Below are 18,179 nucleotides of genomic sequence, written 5' to 3'. Positions count from 1 at the left end.
TAGGTTATTGAGTAGATGCTTCTTATGATATATTCTTATAGTATATTTCTTAGGGGGATTGCTTCCCAGTGTTGAATGGACAGTTCCTGTATTGCGAGGTGGTCTAAGTCCCCACCTCTTTCAACAGATGTCAGTGTGCCTGTTTGTTTTTTTTTTGTTAGGACTCCTGAATCTTGTCTGTCTTTAGATGTTTCATCTGGCCACTTCAACTGGATTTTTCTGTTCTGCTTGGTTATTTTCTAGGTTGTTTAAACCTCTGTTGGACCTTCCTTTTGCTGCCAGCTCTGCTTCAGTCCTGCATTTAGCCTGAGTAACTTAGAGGCTTTTGAGCCTAGCTAGCTATTACAGTAATCTGTGAGCTGTGCTGCTTATCTGCTCTGCTTTGTACGTGGCTGAAGGCAGCTGCATGTACAGGTCTGTTTCCTTCTGGTGAGCTATGAGTCCCTGCTGTAGATGGAGACCGTATTTGTGGAAGATTGCAATTTTTCTGGAACTCTGATACCATTTATGATTACCAGACTACTTCTGCCTCTTCCCTTCCCCATTAGATCTGCCTCCTTGACTGGCTGTGTGTCAAGAGGGCAGAAAAATTGAGGCAGTTTTTCTTCAGGACAACAGTGAAAGAATTCATCAGCTGCATGCAAGTATTTAATGGAAACCTTTTCCAGATTTTCCTGTGAAGAAGACTTGAGGGTTGGGACAAAACCAGACCTATCATAACAGTTTCTACTGGAGTTCTTACTTGTGGACCTTCCTTCATAATCTCATTCACCCATAAGTTCTTGAGTAAGTATGGTAAGTTGTTACCACACTTGCTGATCTTGCTGGTACCTCACTGCGACAGAATCTTGCTTCTGCTTCTCTTCTGCCCCTAAGTTGTTCCACTACTTGACAGCATGTGTCAAAGAGCTGGTTCAAGCAGTGGTTTTGGTGCTTCAAACTTCAGCCATTCTGTGATTAAAACAGTGCTCCTCAGAGAAGCAACAACATGCTTTATTTTAAAACAAACCTTAAAACAGAAATGCAGACTCGAACACAAAAGCAGGCTGATATGGCAGCATGCAGTCTCCCCCTGCACACCTGAGAGTTGAGGATGTGCCTTCCCCCAAAAGAAGGTTCTTGTTCCCAGTTGCATGCTCCAGAAGCTTATGTGGTTCTTCCTCCAATGCCCATTAAGCTTCTCTGTTTAGCTAATTTTAACTCACGAAAGCAATGGAAAACACTTCTCCCAAAACAAGAAGGCCATTTTCTGCAATGTTGGTCAGTTATGTGAACTGAGGAGTGCCAGAGCCTGCCCTAGAGAAGGGGGATAGATAGGACTGTGGGAAGGGACGTTCAGGAGAGGAAGGAGAGAGAATGGGGGAAAGGCAACTATGTTGGCTCAGTTGCTTTTCTGGTCGCTCCTGACAGACTGCAGGCTCTGAACCCACCCAGCCAGTGGTGCTGGAATTAAGCCCTTTTCTCCTGAGTGAATTACTGTTACTGGCTTGCAATAAGTAGCACCTTGAGTTTGGGTAATCTTGAAGACATCATATGTAAGTCTGAGTTTGAGAACATATGATCTGATGGCTGTATACAACAGATAGTTTGGCTTCTCCTGTAAATTTCATGAGCTTGTTTAAAGTCAGCTCTGTCTTTAGATAGGAAAGTTTATTTTCAATATGGGAGAGCAGCTACAATTGCTCCTGAGATTGCTCCATCCTCTCAGCCATTTCTTCCTCAAAGATGGGAAACATTTTCCTACAACTAACCATTTCAGGTACCAGGGAATGAACAAGCACAAAGCCTGTGTTATTGCATTGCTTCTGTGTGGTAAGATAATTATAGGAGCTCTTGCAGCTGGAAGCAGCTGGGCACTTGGAGTGTGTTTTGCCACATCAGTGTGGTGTGAGTGGAAGAATTCCCTCACCAAATGATCCTGAAAGAGAAAACACAAGATTCTTGATAGCTGTGTTTTTGTATACGGCATACCTCCTTGTTGGTTGGAGCTGCTCATGTTAAGCTAGTGTTATGTGCGGATTCAAATATCTTGGCTCGAATGAGGACACCAAAAAGCATGTTTAATGGCCCATAGCTAACATGGTAAAAGACAGAGGAAAAGTTTCAATATCACTTGTTTTGTCTAAAGCTGGGTTGGAACTGTTCAGTTATTTCCTGCAGTGCTGAGAGGCCTGGCAGTGAGTTGGCTGCTTTGCCACATATTTATAAGCCCACAGAAGAGTATATGTTGCCAAGGGAGCTAGTGTGTATGAAAGTTTATTATACAGTTTTCCCTCTTTCATGCTTTCTGACCTTAGTTCTGCTTATGCTGTCACTGAGGCTGAATCCATTACTGACTGTATAATACAGTAATTGTGAATCTCTGCATTCATAATTTCCAGGAGGTGATGCAAAGGAGTCTCCTCTTCCTAGGATCAGTCTCTTCAGTTACCTCAGGTCCACAAGAGTTTGTCAGACAGACAGGCCCTTTTCAAACATCGGGAGGATGGCGATTTATGTTAGCATAGGCCCGTTTGGCCCACTCTGTACCCAGAGCAGTCAGACATGGTTGACAGACTGCGAAGGTCACATACAGCTCAGCCACAGACTTCCCAAATGGATTTTCCAAATCTTGCCTTTGCTTGTCCTACTTTGACATTCTTTAATTTTTGCTATATTTGGGGTCCTGTGTTCTCTGAGGGTAGAATAAGGCTTTTGTCTGGCTTAAGGAAAAAAAAAAGGCAAGAGAGAATGAACTGCTTGCGATTCTTAAGGCACTACAATTAAACCAACTATTGCTGCTCTCAAAAACTGAGGGGTGTTGGGGAAAACTTTTCAATATATACTTCCTAGTCAAAGAAAGAACTAACTTTCTTAGCATGGAATGTATTCTGAAGTTGTTCTTTTATAAAATGTTCCTTATTGTTTGTCTGTACCTTTGACCATGTGAAGTAGAGCACTGATACACAGGTATCACAGGTAGAAAGAAAATGCTGGTGCATGTTTATGGTGGAAGTTGATATGTTCCCTGCAGCTAGATAATTAGTCTTCAAGGCTGGAGTACACTGCTGAATGTGTGGAGGAGTGTAAGAATTTTTGGAAGAACTTGTTTGATATGCAGTGTGTAAGCTTGTGCATGTACAGCAGAGGTTCCAGTGCTTGCTGCTCCACTGGCAAATCTGTGTGTGGACAGACTGTCATCAGACACTGGAAGTTTTTCTTGCACAGTTGCACCACTTCTGTGTGTTTCATAAACTAAGGATGCTAATGGATGAGAGCTGATAAATCTTTGTGGGAGATGAAGATGTTATTGCCACATTCTTTCTTATGGTCTGTTTTTGGTATTTTCAGTATCAGGCACTAGAGTTTTGAACAGGTCATTTAGTACATTATGTGTGAGTATTGGCAATGAAGAAGCTGGGGCACTTTTCTGGTGATGAGCTGACAAGCTTCGGCAGAGGGCTCAAGCAGGTATCTTCAAGTGATGGGGTCTTAAATTATTGTAGCAAGGCTTGCGAGAGTTTTTCCAGTAGTGCCTTAAGCTGACAAAGTCTTTTTTTATGAGCTTAGCTAAATTTAGTTGCAAGTCATGTCAGAGTACACGCACCTTTTTCTGTATAAGAGATAGTTTGACATACTGGCTGGAAACCAGTGGATCCCCCTTGGTTTGTTAACTTATTTTTGATTTAAGGATGTTGCAGCATGCAGAGTGATGTGGTTTCAGGTATCTTGTGATATCACATTGAGTTAAACTATTTTGTTTCAGATTTTGTTGCTGGGAAATAACTGGCTATGACAACTACCTCAATTAACTGACCATATAGGAGACTAGCTGGTGGTACTAAACCGCTGCTTGTTCACAATTAAAGAGCAGTTCTGTGTAAGGTATAAAGGTTCAAAGCAGTTAAAGCCAAGAGGTGCATGTGTAGACAAGTGCAGTTTGTAAATTCTGGACATTAAAAGTATACATTTAAAAAGTATACATTAAAAAAAGAGAGACAAAGATATAGGTTGCACCCAGTGATACTTGCATTAGAGTAATGTGAATCTGCTGCACATAATCTAGTACTTAATTTTTAGTAAGTATTGGTTGTATCCACGTGGAATATTACAGCTCTACAAGATTCACTTAACAAACATACTGGATGCAGCAGATTCATTTCTTGAAATGGCCTGGGGTGTTCTTTCTCATGTGGTTCATCAGTCTCTCCTGAATGGTGCTGTCCTCTTCTTAACCAACTACCTGCTTGGACCGGAGCAGGGAATGAACTGGGCACTTTGAAAGTCCATGCCACAAGGCAGTGAGAAGAGACAGTAAGTCAAGCAACATGTCCTCTATGTGCCTTTCACTGGAAGGCAAAAGTTTTGGACCCACTATCTCGATGACCTCTGGATATCCCATGTTTTTGATGGTAGACTTTGAGAAGAGAGTGGGGAGAGGAAGCAATATATGGTGAAGTTGGAAGTGGCATTGACCAGGATGCAAATGCCAATGTTATGGCAGAAACTGTAGAAACACAGTATTTCCAGGTTAGGAGTGATACAAGAGGGACAGCATAATCTCCAGTTGCCAAGTATGTAAGTGAACCTTTTCCACAAAGCTTTTTGAGATTGGAATACAGTCTGATGACAGAAGGAAACTTTGCCCTACTCCAGGTATATGCAGGCACCTATTTAAAACTCTCTTGTTAAGAGGGAATGAAGTATCAGTTTTCAGGTTGTAATCTGCTGTTGTTTCTGAAAAGGTCAGCTCCAAACTTTGTGTCACTAATTTCAAACATCAACTCCTTGCTTTTTGTTTCCCTTCTCCTTAAAAAGTGAATTCCTTTGGTGTTCAGATCCTTTGGCGCTATAATATTAATCAATCTGAACCCTCGTGTCGGCCTTCCTATCCCTTCCTCCCTCCTATTGCAGTCTTCCCAACTTTGTATTTGTAAGACAGCTATTCATCAAATCAATACTACTGAGTTGCTGAGCTAATATGCCTACTGTAGTAAAGAAGAGGTGGGCTGAGATAAAAACCCAGATGGTTCATTGTGAGTTGAAGCTAACAAGCCTTTGATGTAGCTAAACTGATGCCCTGCGTTTGGTTTGGGTGTCTTTGCACTGAGCTTCCTAGTGTGTTTGTAATACTTGTCTGGTCTTTTCTCTGTTATCTGTAGCACCCTGTTAGCTAGGATGATAGGAATTTGTCTACGCAGAGATTCTGCTATTACACTCTTCTTGCTAGGATGATGCTGACAGTGAAAACTGTGACTCCCAAGCATGTTGGGAGCTCTCAGCTCTTATAAGATCATGAATAGGAGGACATTGTTCCCCAACTTAAAAAACATATTTTTGCTATGTCTGTTCTGTGGTCGTGTACTGCCATCACATAAATACACAAAGCTTCAGCAAATTACTTTTTATTGTTAGTGACCCTAACTATCTGGCAACCCTAACATATGCAGCACAAGTGTATGTCAGAAAGACAAAATATTAAGACACAAATTCTGATATAAGAAATTGAATGTTTGTCATTGGTATTAAGTAAACTCCCCATTGGCTGGAAACAAGGTGTTTTTAAGCGTTTTACAGATGTCTTTGAATTGGGCAAAAAAAAATTTCGATGAAACAGTTGGAAAAAATTGTGCAAGGCTAGTATGCTTATTCTTTGGATGTTTTTTTTTTTTTTCCTATGGTACAAAAGATGTTAAGTTGCCTGAAACATGCACGCACTCACTGATGCATCAGTAACTTTCAGTGAAACAGTTCTGATAGAATTGCCTTTAGCTCTGTGTAGTACTGACCCTAGAGGGGTTTGAAAAAATGTCTGTGTACTTGATCACTGAAGTCTGTTGCTGGCATAGAGAAACAGGAGGGGGGAAAATGCAATTCAGTGTTCTACCTACATATTAAAGTATTAAAGCAGAAGTATTAAAGTATTTTTTTAACCTCTTTCCACATTAGTATTGGAAAAGAGAGTTGCCTGAAAGAACTGGGGAAACATTATTTCAGTTATTACCTTATTTTCAAGATCTTTAAATACATTGAGTAAGAGACTGCACTTTCATTTTGATGTTTCATCAAGGTTTGGTTTTAGGAATGCATAATGGCATTTTCAACTGCATTACAGTTTAGCTAGCATATCTTTGTAAATCACTTGCGGCTATTTCAATGGTGAGTTAACTAGCCTCTGTTTTTCTCAAGGGATATTTCTAACTTTCAGGCTGGAGTACTTCCACTTTCAGCTATTTTTCTTTGGCCTGGCTTTGATTTATACAAATGCTAATTATAGGGGCTTTGAGTCTGTGTATATGTAGTTTCACAAGGTCATACACGTTTTTAATGAACTGGCTGAAATGCTGCTTATGTATTGCTAGAATGTTACATAAACAGATCACTATGTCTTCTGAATGTTGTTTCATTAATCAGTTTTTAAAAAAATAAATAATAGCAGTACCTGTGAAAGGTGATTTTTAGTTTCATCTTCTAAAGTTATATCTTCATTGTCTTTGTAGGCATCGGAAGGTGTCACCTTCATCGGACCTGACACACATGCTATTCAAGCTATGGGAGACAAGATTGAAAGCAAATTGTTAGCCAAGAATGCAAAGGTCAACACGATCCCTGGCTTTGATGGAGTAGTCAAGGTGAGAAATCATTTAATTACTGTCTGCCCACTGTAGGAACAGTGTCTAAATCGAAGTACACCTATTGAAGGTCTGATGCAGAATGTAATTATAATTTCACCTTCTTTTTTAATAAGGTGTAATTTAAAATGGGGTACAGATTTTTACTAGCAAGAAAGCTTTAGAGAAGAAGAGAGAGTCCTTCCTAATAAGTAATGTATTAAGCACTGCTTCTGTGGAGTCTCTAAAAATGTTTTGCTTTAAATTTAACATGAAAGCAGGTAAATGTGTTAAATATCAGGTTAAATATCTGCACATGTCTTTACATTTCTCAGGTCTTCACTTCTTGTTGGCCAAGATCTTGATAGCCCTAAGTTAACAATTAAGTTTGTTACACTGTATGAAGTTTCCATTTTAGGGTCTGTGCTGATAGTGTAGAATTCCATGTGTTGCAAAACTCGGGGTGAGGGTGGGGGGAAGTTGGTGGCTCTTTGTCCAAATCTACAGCTAGTGTTCTTCCTGGGGTTTTTATACATTGTCTGTGTTAATGTAGGTAAATAAGCTTTTTTTTTCCTTTAAAACCTTTGTTGTATATGCCTAAAACTTTGGTGTATTATAAAATGTTGACCTCCTGGGCTGAAATTCTTTGTTTGACATGTCAAGTTAGATTCTTGTTTTCAAATAAAATTTGAGTAAAACTTTGAGTTGCAGGAAAAAGTGAAAAGTTTGTTTCAACAACACTTTAATGTAGTTGAAGGGGAAAGCTTTTCAGGTTTTATTTATTACAATTGATATTGACCTCTGATCATCATAAATCTTATTTACATGATGAAATAGGAAATGTCAAGGTAATTGGGAACAACTGAATATATTGATGGAATGCAGACTGTATTTTAAGGAGCAACATATACCAAGGCAATGGTGTTCAGCATCATGTCAGCTAAGTTGGACTTTAAACTCTCTTAGGAGGAAAGAAAACCAAACCCAATTAAATGAGAAAGGTGAACAGAGTGCAAAGGGGCTAAGCCTCCACAAATTTATCTGTTCTGATGAGGATGCCTGGAGAACTTGGCTAGTGAGAGAGAATGATAAAATCATGAAATAGCTGAGGTCAAAATGCACAAGAGAATTCTTCAATACTTGTGATGGAAATGCCTGGTGTGTGTAATGCTGTCAAAAATGACTGTTTTTTGACAGTTATCTGAAGTTCCTGAAACAAAATGAAAGAACATAAGTGATCTGGTTGGCAATTGGCTATATGCAATGATAGCCTTAACACCAAATGAAGCAGAATGTAGGATTGAGTTGACACCTCCAATCCTCAGCTATTGAAAGGAACTATGCAGTAGTTGCTTAATCCTGAAGTGTCCATATCATATCAATTTCACATACCTCAGCCTTGCAGTAGTTCTGATTATCTGAAGAGCGTTGATGAAAAAGAACATGAGATTAAAGAGAAAATCCTGCAGTGTACCCACCAAATGAGAAAAAGGAGAGTCCACAGACATTGCCAGTGTTGTAGTTTCCATCAGAAAGGGGAGATGAAAATTTTAGGTTAACCAGTGCTTTGGGTGCTTTGGTTACCAGTTGTAGGAAATAGAACTTCTGATAATTGATATTCTCATCCTTGCTGTGGATGTAAGTATGTCTGTCCTCTGATCTTCTTCCTGTGATCGTGTGTCTTTTGCTCAGATGAATACCCGAGTAACTAGGTCATACAGGATGCCTGATCTTTGATTAGAGCTTGATGTACTATTTGGCCAATTCAGACTAAGATGGGAAGGGCAAAGCTGTGTGATACCAGGTACAATCAGAAAAGCAACAGACAAGGAACCAGGGACTATAGGATTTCTGCCATTCTGTGGGAGACCTGTTTTGGTCACAGAGTTAGGAAGCTTTCAAAATCTTTGAGGGCTCTTTTTCTTGAGAAATAAGATTTTGAAAGGTCCTAGGGAGGATTTAAGTGTCTGCTTGATACTTGAGTTGATTAGAGGTGGCTTCATCTTTATAGTGGAGTCTAAGAAAGCTGGAAGAAAACTGCATTCATGCCTCTGACAATGCCAGGACTTAAGAAAGATCAGTAGCACCTATTCTTTGTGAATGAATAGTTAAAGCGAACATAAAGTAACAAGTTCTAGTGCTTCATTATTCAACTCAGGACTGCACTGAAAATCTTTGTTACTTGAAGAGTTGTCTTTATCCAGCACTTGTTAAATAGTGCTGCAGATGCATGGGTCCTTCATGAACAAAGGGTAAGGTTTTTTTCCTTCCTCTTATTTATGTTGCTTAGCACTTACGCATAGTAGATGCTGGAGTTGCTAAGCTTTTGTAATAACATCTTGGAGAAGTTGCATGCAGAAAAATTCCCAGTGAGTAGAAATTAAATTAGGAATTTAAGAGAAGGAAGCCCTTCAACAGTATACTTAAGGACCTGGAAGGACTGAAGAGACATTTTAAAAGATGTTTAAAAGATGCTTGGATGAGGTGCTTAGGGACATGGTATAGTGGTGGTCTTGGTAGTGTTAGGTTTATGGTTGGACTTGATGATCTTAAAGGTCTTTTCCAACCTATACGATTCTGTGAAGAGGAGGATGCTTGGCATAACAGACACAACTAACTATTCCTATCTAGGCAAATGCTGTAGCAAATATGCAACTGAGAATGGAAAGATGTGGAGTGAGAGTGGAGAGGGTAGTTTGACAAAGAGTAATTTTCTTCTCATCCCTGGTTCAGTTTCTTAGTTGGCTGGGGCAGGGGTTATCCAGTCTACACATCTAAGGAACCCAAGTCTGGTGCTGTCAGCTAGAGAGCCAACAAAAGCACTCAAAAGTAGTTAATGTCAAAATGTGTGACTACAGTTGGTTTCCTAAAACCTGATTGGGAGAGATAGTGGTAAATAGTCTTAATCAAAAGAATTAGTGTTAATCCACGTGAGCAATGGATATTCTAAAGTTAGAGCTGAGAAGATGTATTGTCGGTAAATGGGTAAAAAGGAATAGGTGACAAAAAGAAAGTGGAGGCTGAGTGATAAAGTATAAGGATATGCCATGGTGAAAAACTGGCAAAGGAATGGCAAGGGAAGAAAGATTTTTATACTGTTTCACCATGTACAGCTAGCTTGGTTTTATGGCTGGTAGAACACAGCTGGATGTAGACCCAGAAAATTAATGTCTCTGGGTGTCTACTTAGCTTCACTGCTGTCAGTAGACATGTGGAAGGTTTTCAGCAAGGCTATGAATTTACTGTATTTAAGTTTCAGGTATCTGTTTTGGCTGTATTCTTGCACTGGGGTATTGACATTGGTATTAAATGATCACTGTATTGCTGCGGAGGTTGTTGGAAACTAGACGTGAACTGGAGGAGGTTCTCTAAGCCCAACACCCTCAGCCATGAAAACTATTATGTAGTTCTTCATAATTAATACAATGTTTTACAGCTCTAGGAGTCTCTTAAGCAGCTTTATCCTGGCATTCCTCAACATCAGAATAGTTTTGCTTTTTTGTCTCCACCTGCTGGTACCGGGCAGAAAGGCATGTACATGAAATTAGGAGGTTAGAAATTCTTATACTAAATGAGTATTTTATGTCTTTTTAACTTACTGAAATCAGCCATTTGTAAAAACACTATGACATCATTTTATAACTCTTGTGATTTTTATAAACTTGTACCATTACTTGAACACTTTTATTTGTACAATAAAAGGTGGTGCTAAAATTATATATTTCTTTACAATCTGCAGTTTATTTTGGGAAAATGGTAGTGTAACTAATGTGTTTTTTGAGGAAATCACAGTAAATCATCTAGGACTCTTGCTTTTAAAAATAATTCAAAATGCTTTTAGTACCAGTGTGGTTTTGTATATTTTGCACATATGGACTTGTGTGTTATGCAGTGTCATAGCATTCAGGTTTTGCCCCCCTATGGCAAATGTTGTGTATCTATCATAAGTTTTTTGCACCAAAAATCTAAAATAACTGTCCTAACTTTTTATGAGTACTCAAACTGCTGCTGTATTTATGTAATCTGCAAATGAAATGCATGATACTAAAACATACTTTCTTAGAGAAAAAGATCAAAAGACTTATCAGAGCTTTCAATGTCAGTTGTTTATTAATTTTTTGTTTGTTAGTTTTTCTCTTTAATGCACAGCATATTTTTGTTTTCTATTTCAGAAACACTCTTTGAAGGCTAAAGAATTTGAATATGCATTGATTATTTTTATCTTAGAGTTTGGGTTCTAATATATTAGAACTGTAAAAGAAACAGATGTTGAAATAGTGTAAATTAATAACTGTGCTGGACAGATGACTTCAGTCTGTTCAAGCCAGAACTGAGACAATTAGTGCTGCTGATACGATGCTGCTTATTACTTAAAGTTGTTGTATGCATGTATAAAAATACAGTGGCAGTGAAAAGTTCCCCTATAATGATTTGCAGCTTGTCTTCCTGTGGACTGCAATGTGTCAGTTAGCCACTTGTTTGCAGGTAACTAAGTGAAAAAAAAATTACCCTGTTTACTTCCCCCCTCTTAATTCTATTTTGCAAATATATGAGTGAATTTGCAAGAGAAAAGAAATGTAAAAGTTTCCTTCTCGACTATAATCGTGGCTCTTCATCAGTCATCACTCTTCCTGCATTTTGTTCAAGAGGCTCTAATTGTCTGCATTTGGCAGGTTTAACACTTCCTGACAGAGAGGCTATTAAGGGGAAGTATTCTCGCATAACTGTCACGGGCAGGAACAAAGAACCTTCAAACTCAATGTGTGGAAACCACTAACATTCTTAAATGACCCTTTTCATGCATTTTATCCCTTTAAGCTAAAATTTGGAGGGTGCAGGGTCACAGAAAGCAGCAAGGTGTAATAAAACAGTAAACCCTGATTTTTTTTTTTTTGGGGGGTGGGGGGAAAAGGTTTTTTTGCTAGATTTATCTCTTGACTTAGAAACAATTGTTATTTGGAAAAATCTCATTAACAGATGTGACTGGAGTAAAAAGACTTAAAACTGATGTTGCTTTCAGGACTGCTTTGAACTTAACAAGCACCGATTTGTGGAGCAGACTAGCTAATGAAAGGAAATTAAATTTTCTGACAACTTCCCCTGCCAGCCCCCTTATTCTTCATGGGGCTGTTACTAGGTACTGAAGACTTTTAAAGAGGATTTTGTTTTATTATCGGACATAAATGAACCAGGTATGAACATTTCTTATGTGTGGGTTTTTTTTTAAAGTTCTGACCTGGGTGCTTTTAAAAAGGATTGCCTTGAAAGCTTTAAAAATATCAGGTTTCATTTTAATGTTCATAAGTCAGCCCCCATAGTTTCAGACACACTTAGCAGCTGGTGGTTTCCAGACATTACTGCCTTCCATACAAATTTTTTAATGCATGTCATGGAATAGTATAAATATTAGCAAATTTAGATGGAATTTTCAAACTTAACCTGTGCCACTGTAATTTAACCCTTTTTCTTTCTAGTATTATGTAATGGAAATGTAGTTATCAGTAGAAGAAACCAGAATTAACCACTGCAGGAGAAGAGATTTGGTTATTAAGAAGTAAGAAGTTCAAGTATTTTGTTTCTTATTCTCTGGGCTTCCTAGTACTTTTTTCTGTACCAGGCTATAGTGGTCTGAGTCAGCTGAAGCAATAGATGGCATCAACAAAAACATTTTTCTAATTGTCATACACTAGTAATGTGTGGACTCTTTAATGGAAACAATGATGTGAATCTTCTCATTTCAGATACAGTTTAAAATGTTGCATTTAAGGTTTATTCTGTCTTTAGAATGAAAAACTTGCAAAAGTGAAATGCTTGTGTTCTTTCTTCAGTAGACAAAAAAAAATTGTCTTTAAAGGAGTTCTGCAAGATTTTTTCTGAAGCTGAATCACTACCAAACAATAGAGAATCAACTCCCCCTACTGACAACAACCAGGAAAACACAAGAAGTACCTGGGAGGACAGAAAAAAGCTGGCGGTGTACAAACTTTAACGATCTGATTTATAGTCCATTATTGATTGTAAACTTCTAAATTCTAGCATTAAATTCCTACAACTGCAGAAAATAATTTTGTGATCCTGGTTGTGTTTCCTGTCAGCTGATTCCTCGTTGCTTTGAGTTTCTCAGTATACTAATGATGAGGTAGAATTTACATTCCACTTATGGTATTAATTTTACATTCCTCTGGCTGAAAAGGGTCAGAAGGTTGTAAAATCAAACATTAAATGAATCAGAGGAGACAGTAGTGCAATATATGACTGCCCTCAGGACATAGTGCAATGGCTGATGGGATTAACGTTGGGTCTCATTTCCTGCTTTTACAGGATGCAGATGAAGCTGTCAGAATTGCAAGGGAAATTGGTAAGTTCTTAAATTAGCTATGGTGGGATTTGTGTGCCTCTCAGCAGACATGGTTGACTAAATTGAATGTGTAATAAGTAATCCCTATAGAACAAATAATGTTTTAATAGTTTTTAAGTTCCCTGTTGCCTATAGGGCTGGAAGAATCTAGGCATTAACGCTCTGTCTCTTAAATCATCACATTTTAGCTTTACAAACAGGACTTTACAGAACAAGTGCAGCCATGATTTGTGGAATGCATGTAATACGCAGTAATGAGTAGCTCGCTAAAGGAGTTATTTCAAAGTATGTCTGCAATTGGACATGATAGACGTTAGGCATGGTACATGTCTCTTTATATGAAGGCTGACACCAGCGATGTTATGATCTTCATTCTTCATCACTGTGTGGACTGCAGTTAGCTTGAATATCATCCAGACTACAAGCCTTTTTTCTGTGCTTTCTGGAATAAAGTCACTATTCAGCTTCTGAATATCTTACAGAATGGTGAAAAGAGCAACCAGCAAACTGTCTAGGACTCACTTTGATGAAGGTTAAGTATAATATGTGTTTAATGAGTCTTGGCTTTTATTTACTAAAGCTTAATATTAGGGAAAATATTTAACCATATGCTTGAAATTACACATGTTCTTAAATGCTTTCTAGAAGAAGAATCTAATGCAATAAGAGATTTTTGGGGGTTGTGTTTTGCATTTTCATTTTAAGAGACAGTAGCCCTGAGAAGCTATTTAGGTTCATCACAGATACATAATTCAAAGTATGTATCTACATTTGAAGCTTCTCTTACTGATGTAGCTACAAATACTTCTCACCTGTGTCAAAAGCTATGGCTGTGCCTTATGTGCCAAATAGAAGTTGGGACTTGCAGTTCTGCAGATGACTTTTTATCAGTGTAACACATTTCCACTTTGAGTTTAAGTTGGGGTTCTTACCCTGCACTGGTTAACTGCCCTGAAACCCCACATTGTAGGCTTGGCTGGCTTTTAGGCTGACACACAATTGACATCAGCATATCTGTGGGCCAGTCTTTATGTTCCTGTTTGGGAAATCAAGTGATTACTGATTGCCATCATGGGAACAGAAACAAAAGGAAGAGGTTATCAACCAAATTGGAATATTTGGAGGAGAACTGTAAATAAAATTGGTTTTAGTCCTTAAAGGCATACATAGAATTATGACTTTATTTCAGTTCAGTTTCATTTCAATAGTCTTTCTTGCTCTTGTTTTTTAAAGATTTCCTGCAAGTATTTTTAAAGCAGTTTTGATTAATGTAAGTTGGAAGGCATTCAGTGACTTCCTAGATACCCTTTAAAATGTACTCTTGCTTAATTTTCTTTTGAATTCTTCTAGTGTTCTGTTGACTGGTTCCCGTCTTTGCTATCAGTAGCACTTTGGAGGTCATTATATCAAGGCATTCTTAAATCTGTAGATATTAGTCAATTACAGACAGCTGGGTGGTGCTTTATCTAGATGGCAAATTCTTAAACCATTTTGATACAAAAAAGTTTTTGTACAATGATGCCATGTAGTGAAAGAAAAATGTCCTTTCTAGCTTCTTCCCCACCCATGTTTTGACCAGTTGATCAGTTTGGTTAAGCTTCTGTCTAATCATGACAACTGATCAGAATAAAACCTGATGATTTGTAATTTCAAAGTATCTAAAATAAGATGACATTAAAATCTCTTATGCATGTAATGCATTTGTCGTCATATATAAGGCACTTGATATGCAATTGAATACTTTCAGATTATTTTGAATTTCACTTATCCAGAGCCTCAGTCGTCCAAGAATGCTTAAGTAATTATTAAAAAAAAATTCATTGTGGGTCAGTGCTTAAAACTCTAAAACATTGTGTAACGTTCTCTTGCTGCCTGCGTTTTTTTCCTGCTTCTCCCTGCTGTATTTTGGCCAAAGATCCAGTAGCAGTGGAGCATGGCACTTCAGGGTTGAGACACTGCCTTTACCTGTTTCAGTGATTATTACTTATGGATTCAAATTTTGTAAGTACGGGAGTAAACCTACCTTTTCTCCCTCATTTGAGATGTGCTCTCCCAAGTTGTTAAGAGAATGTGACAGAGATATTAGGCTAAATCAGGAACTGGAAGAAGTTCAGGCACAAATTGCTGTATAGGCTCCTTTCTGTAGTCTCTCTTCTCTATTTGTCTGTGTGGACTGTTCTTCTCTTGTGATCCTTTCTGTAGTGCTTAATCACATTGGCTCTTTTCCCATGCTACTTTTAAGTCTGTTTGTAAGTTGTACACTAAGAACTGCTGGGCTCTTGATTTCTGAAGCATCGATGAAACTCCAGAAAGTTTTACTTTTCTGTTTGTGTGAAAGAATTGAACAACTATGAAATGCAGGCAGTTAAACTAAATGAAAGTCTATACAAAACTGATGAGGTGAAAAACATGTTGTTGTCATGTTTCATTCATTTGACATGGGTTTAGTTAGTACTAGCTTTTCAATAATGGATATTGAAAAGAATCTGGTGTTGCCACATGCAATATTGCTCAAACTGATATTGTGCAATCCATTCTGTGGTCTACTACCTGCAACTTTATAAAAATGGATAAATAATACCTAAAACCATGGTGGCAAAGGGCGGGAACTAACACCTGTGGGACACCAGAAGTTTGTTGAGTCCTTTTACCATTCAGATTCTCAGAATAGTAACCACCCTGGAAACAAAGCAGTCCTAACTTAATAGTACCTATTTAACAGCAAAAGTTTGCCTGATGATCTTCAAATTTGACAGCTTTTTACCTTCTTGACTTCTAAGATCTTTTTAGACCCATCCTTCAGATGCGTCATGAGAATGTAACACTGTAGAACAAGAGTAGTTCTTATTCTTACACGCAATTTTAATTTCATGTAAATTGGCATCTAATTTGAGGGAAGGGTTGAAAACCTAACAGCTACTCCAAAATGTGCTGGCTTTGTGAGACTCTTCATTGCTGTTGTCGTGGGTCCTCATAAATGCTATTAGAAATTGTTTGCATGCATCTCCCTTCCCACAACTAATCCAACCAATCCATGTGAGCATACTTCAGCAATTTTGATTGCTGCTGAATAGTGCAAAAGTGGTTAGGAGAATCATGATTAACACATCCTGATCCCAGCATCCTGTACCCAATATGTACTCAAAACTTAGATTCTACAAAACCTTCCTTGTCTGAGCACACATCAGTCTTTGGTATTGGGCAAAGAACTGCTGTTTAGCTTAGTTCAGTGCCCCAGACAGCAAGTAGTGTGTAAAGGCATATTTGAGCAAAAGTTCAAGTCCCCTTGTTTTCAGGGGACTGGCTAATTGTTATCCTAACTTGCAGAGGTCTGTTACAAAGAGTTTTTTCCTTCTCACCCTAAAAAGCTGTATGTATCTTTTCAAAACAGGCCATACTTCAATTTTTAAAATTTTTTTTTTTTAACTACATTGTGGCGCTCTGGAATCTTTAACTGCCTTGCAGATAAGTGTGGTCAACATAATTAGTATACATAAAAGGTGGAGGGGGGGGGCGGAAAGCAAAGTGTTCCTATACTTGGTGAGTGATACCAGTAACCCATGTATCCTGTCTGATAATTTAACTATGTAAGTTGTGATATATGAACATTTATATTCCATAGCATATAAAGACTCACCAAGGCTCACATGCCTATTTTGCTGTTGAAATGAAAGGGCAGTAAATCAGGACTAGGCTCTGCTTACAGAATTAAAATCAGCAAGCCATTCAAGAGATTGATACTGTTAGACTGAAATTGTTAGCATAATTGATGATGATTTTTTCAAGTACCTGTAACACTGAATAAGATAGATTAGGTGATGGAAATTGCCACAGTGAGTTTGCCATAGTAAGGCTTAAAACAATGCTTATTTCAGAATTTCAGACTTGCAGCCTCTTGAGTTAGAGAGAGTCTCCAGCTGGTGATAGTGTTGCCAGAGGTGTAAGTTCACTAGTGTTACCTGGTTAAATCTCATTTCTTGCATGAAAATCATACAAGATGTTCTCTTTGCTTTATTTCAAGATAGCCAGTGACATGTCTAGGAGCCTGGCAGTTGCCAGGGATCTGGAAAAGCAGCTACAGCATAGGTAAACTGTCCTTATGTAGATACTGCATTTCATGAACTTCATATACTGCATTTCATGAAAATGAGCTGAACTGCACTGTTCACTGCATGCAATCTAGAGTTATTTTGCGCATGCCCTTTTACCTCTGGGATTGTAGAGGCCTTGAAAATACTTAGTATAGTTCTGGATCGAATCCATTGTTGCTCTGTGACTTATCTCATACCCCTCTGTGGGCAGCATCCTATATTTCATAGGAAAACATAAGAGACACTCTAACAGGCTTATTTGCATGGCTTGGTCTTATCCTTATACCTAGTAACTAGAGATTTTGACTCTAAAGAGACTTTAGACTCTAAAGCATGAAGATTTATAGCCTTTTGGTCATCCCTGCCTATAGGAACTTGATTTGTGCTCTACATATCTGTTACCTTTCTGCAGCTTTCAGCCACATGAACTCTCTGTAGTATGGGGTTCCACAGTGTAATAACATATTATGTTGGAAACGATTTTACTGATTTTTGCTGTTGCTTTAATTTAATGTTCTCTTGTACTGTTGCTGCTTTCCTGCCTTCCAATCAACGCTTCTCTGGTTCTTATGCTTGTATCATGTCCCTTTTTTGTGTGTCCACTTCAGTCTTTTTAAGCAAAAGTTTTTCCAGATCTTGCTGTTTTTAATTATCTTCTCCTGAACCTCCTTTCAGTCAAATGACTTTGGGGAGTAGGTAGGCATACTATATCACTGTCACTTGACAGAGCAAGAGTAGATCTACATTCCAGAAAGAAACAGTACATGTTAGTTACACATATGATAGCAAACTTGACCATTTCTGTTGGGAACCATATTCAAATGTCCCTTTCTGTCCCCACATCAAAGCCTTTTATAGAATGTATCTTCAGTTTGCAAGGACTGATGGGCTCTTCTTGCCAGACAATATCAGCTGGTCTGATATTTGGCTTAATGTTATGATTTTCATTAAACTGACTGTAGACCAAAGGCTTGAAGAATTTTCTGCTATCCTAGAAATGTCAAAAACTTTCTAACAAGATCCTTAATTTTCAAATTTCTGTACAGTCATGTGGGAGAAAGGTGACATTCACTGATGTGAATAAGAAATTGTTTTAGGAAGTTACTTTGAATTGAAATATTGTACTACAAGATAAACAAT

The 18,179-nt window shown here is 38.1% G+C and overlaps 1 protein-coding gene across 1 annotated transcript in view; it reads left to right on the top strand.

The window, feature by feature from the left end:
• PCCA (propionyl-CoA carboxylase subunit alpha) overlaps positions 1-18,179 on the top strand; it is a 300,137-nt gene that overhangs the window by 81,327 nt on the left and 200,631 nt on the right. The window contains exons 7-8 of the mRNA XM_072849938.1: positions 6,480-6,611; positions 12,912-12,948. Of these exons, the coding sequence (XP_072706039.1) occupies positions 6,480-6,611; positions 12,912-12,948 (169 nt within the window). The remainder of the gene's footprint in view (positions 1-6,479; positions 6,612-12,911; positions 12,949-18,179) is intronic.

This window comes from Ciconia boyciana, chromosome 1 (assembly GCF_034638445.1).
Source record: "Ciconia boyciana chromosome 1, ASM3463844v1, whole genome shotgun sequence".
NCBI lineage: Eukaryota > Metazoa > Chordata > Aves > Ciconiiformes > Ciconiidae > Ciconia > Ciconia boyciana.
This window is presented reverse-complemented; position numbering and strand designations above follow the sequence as displayed.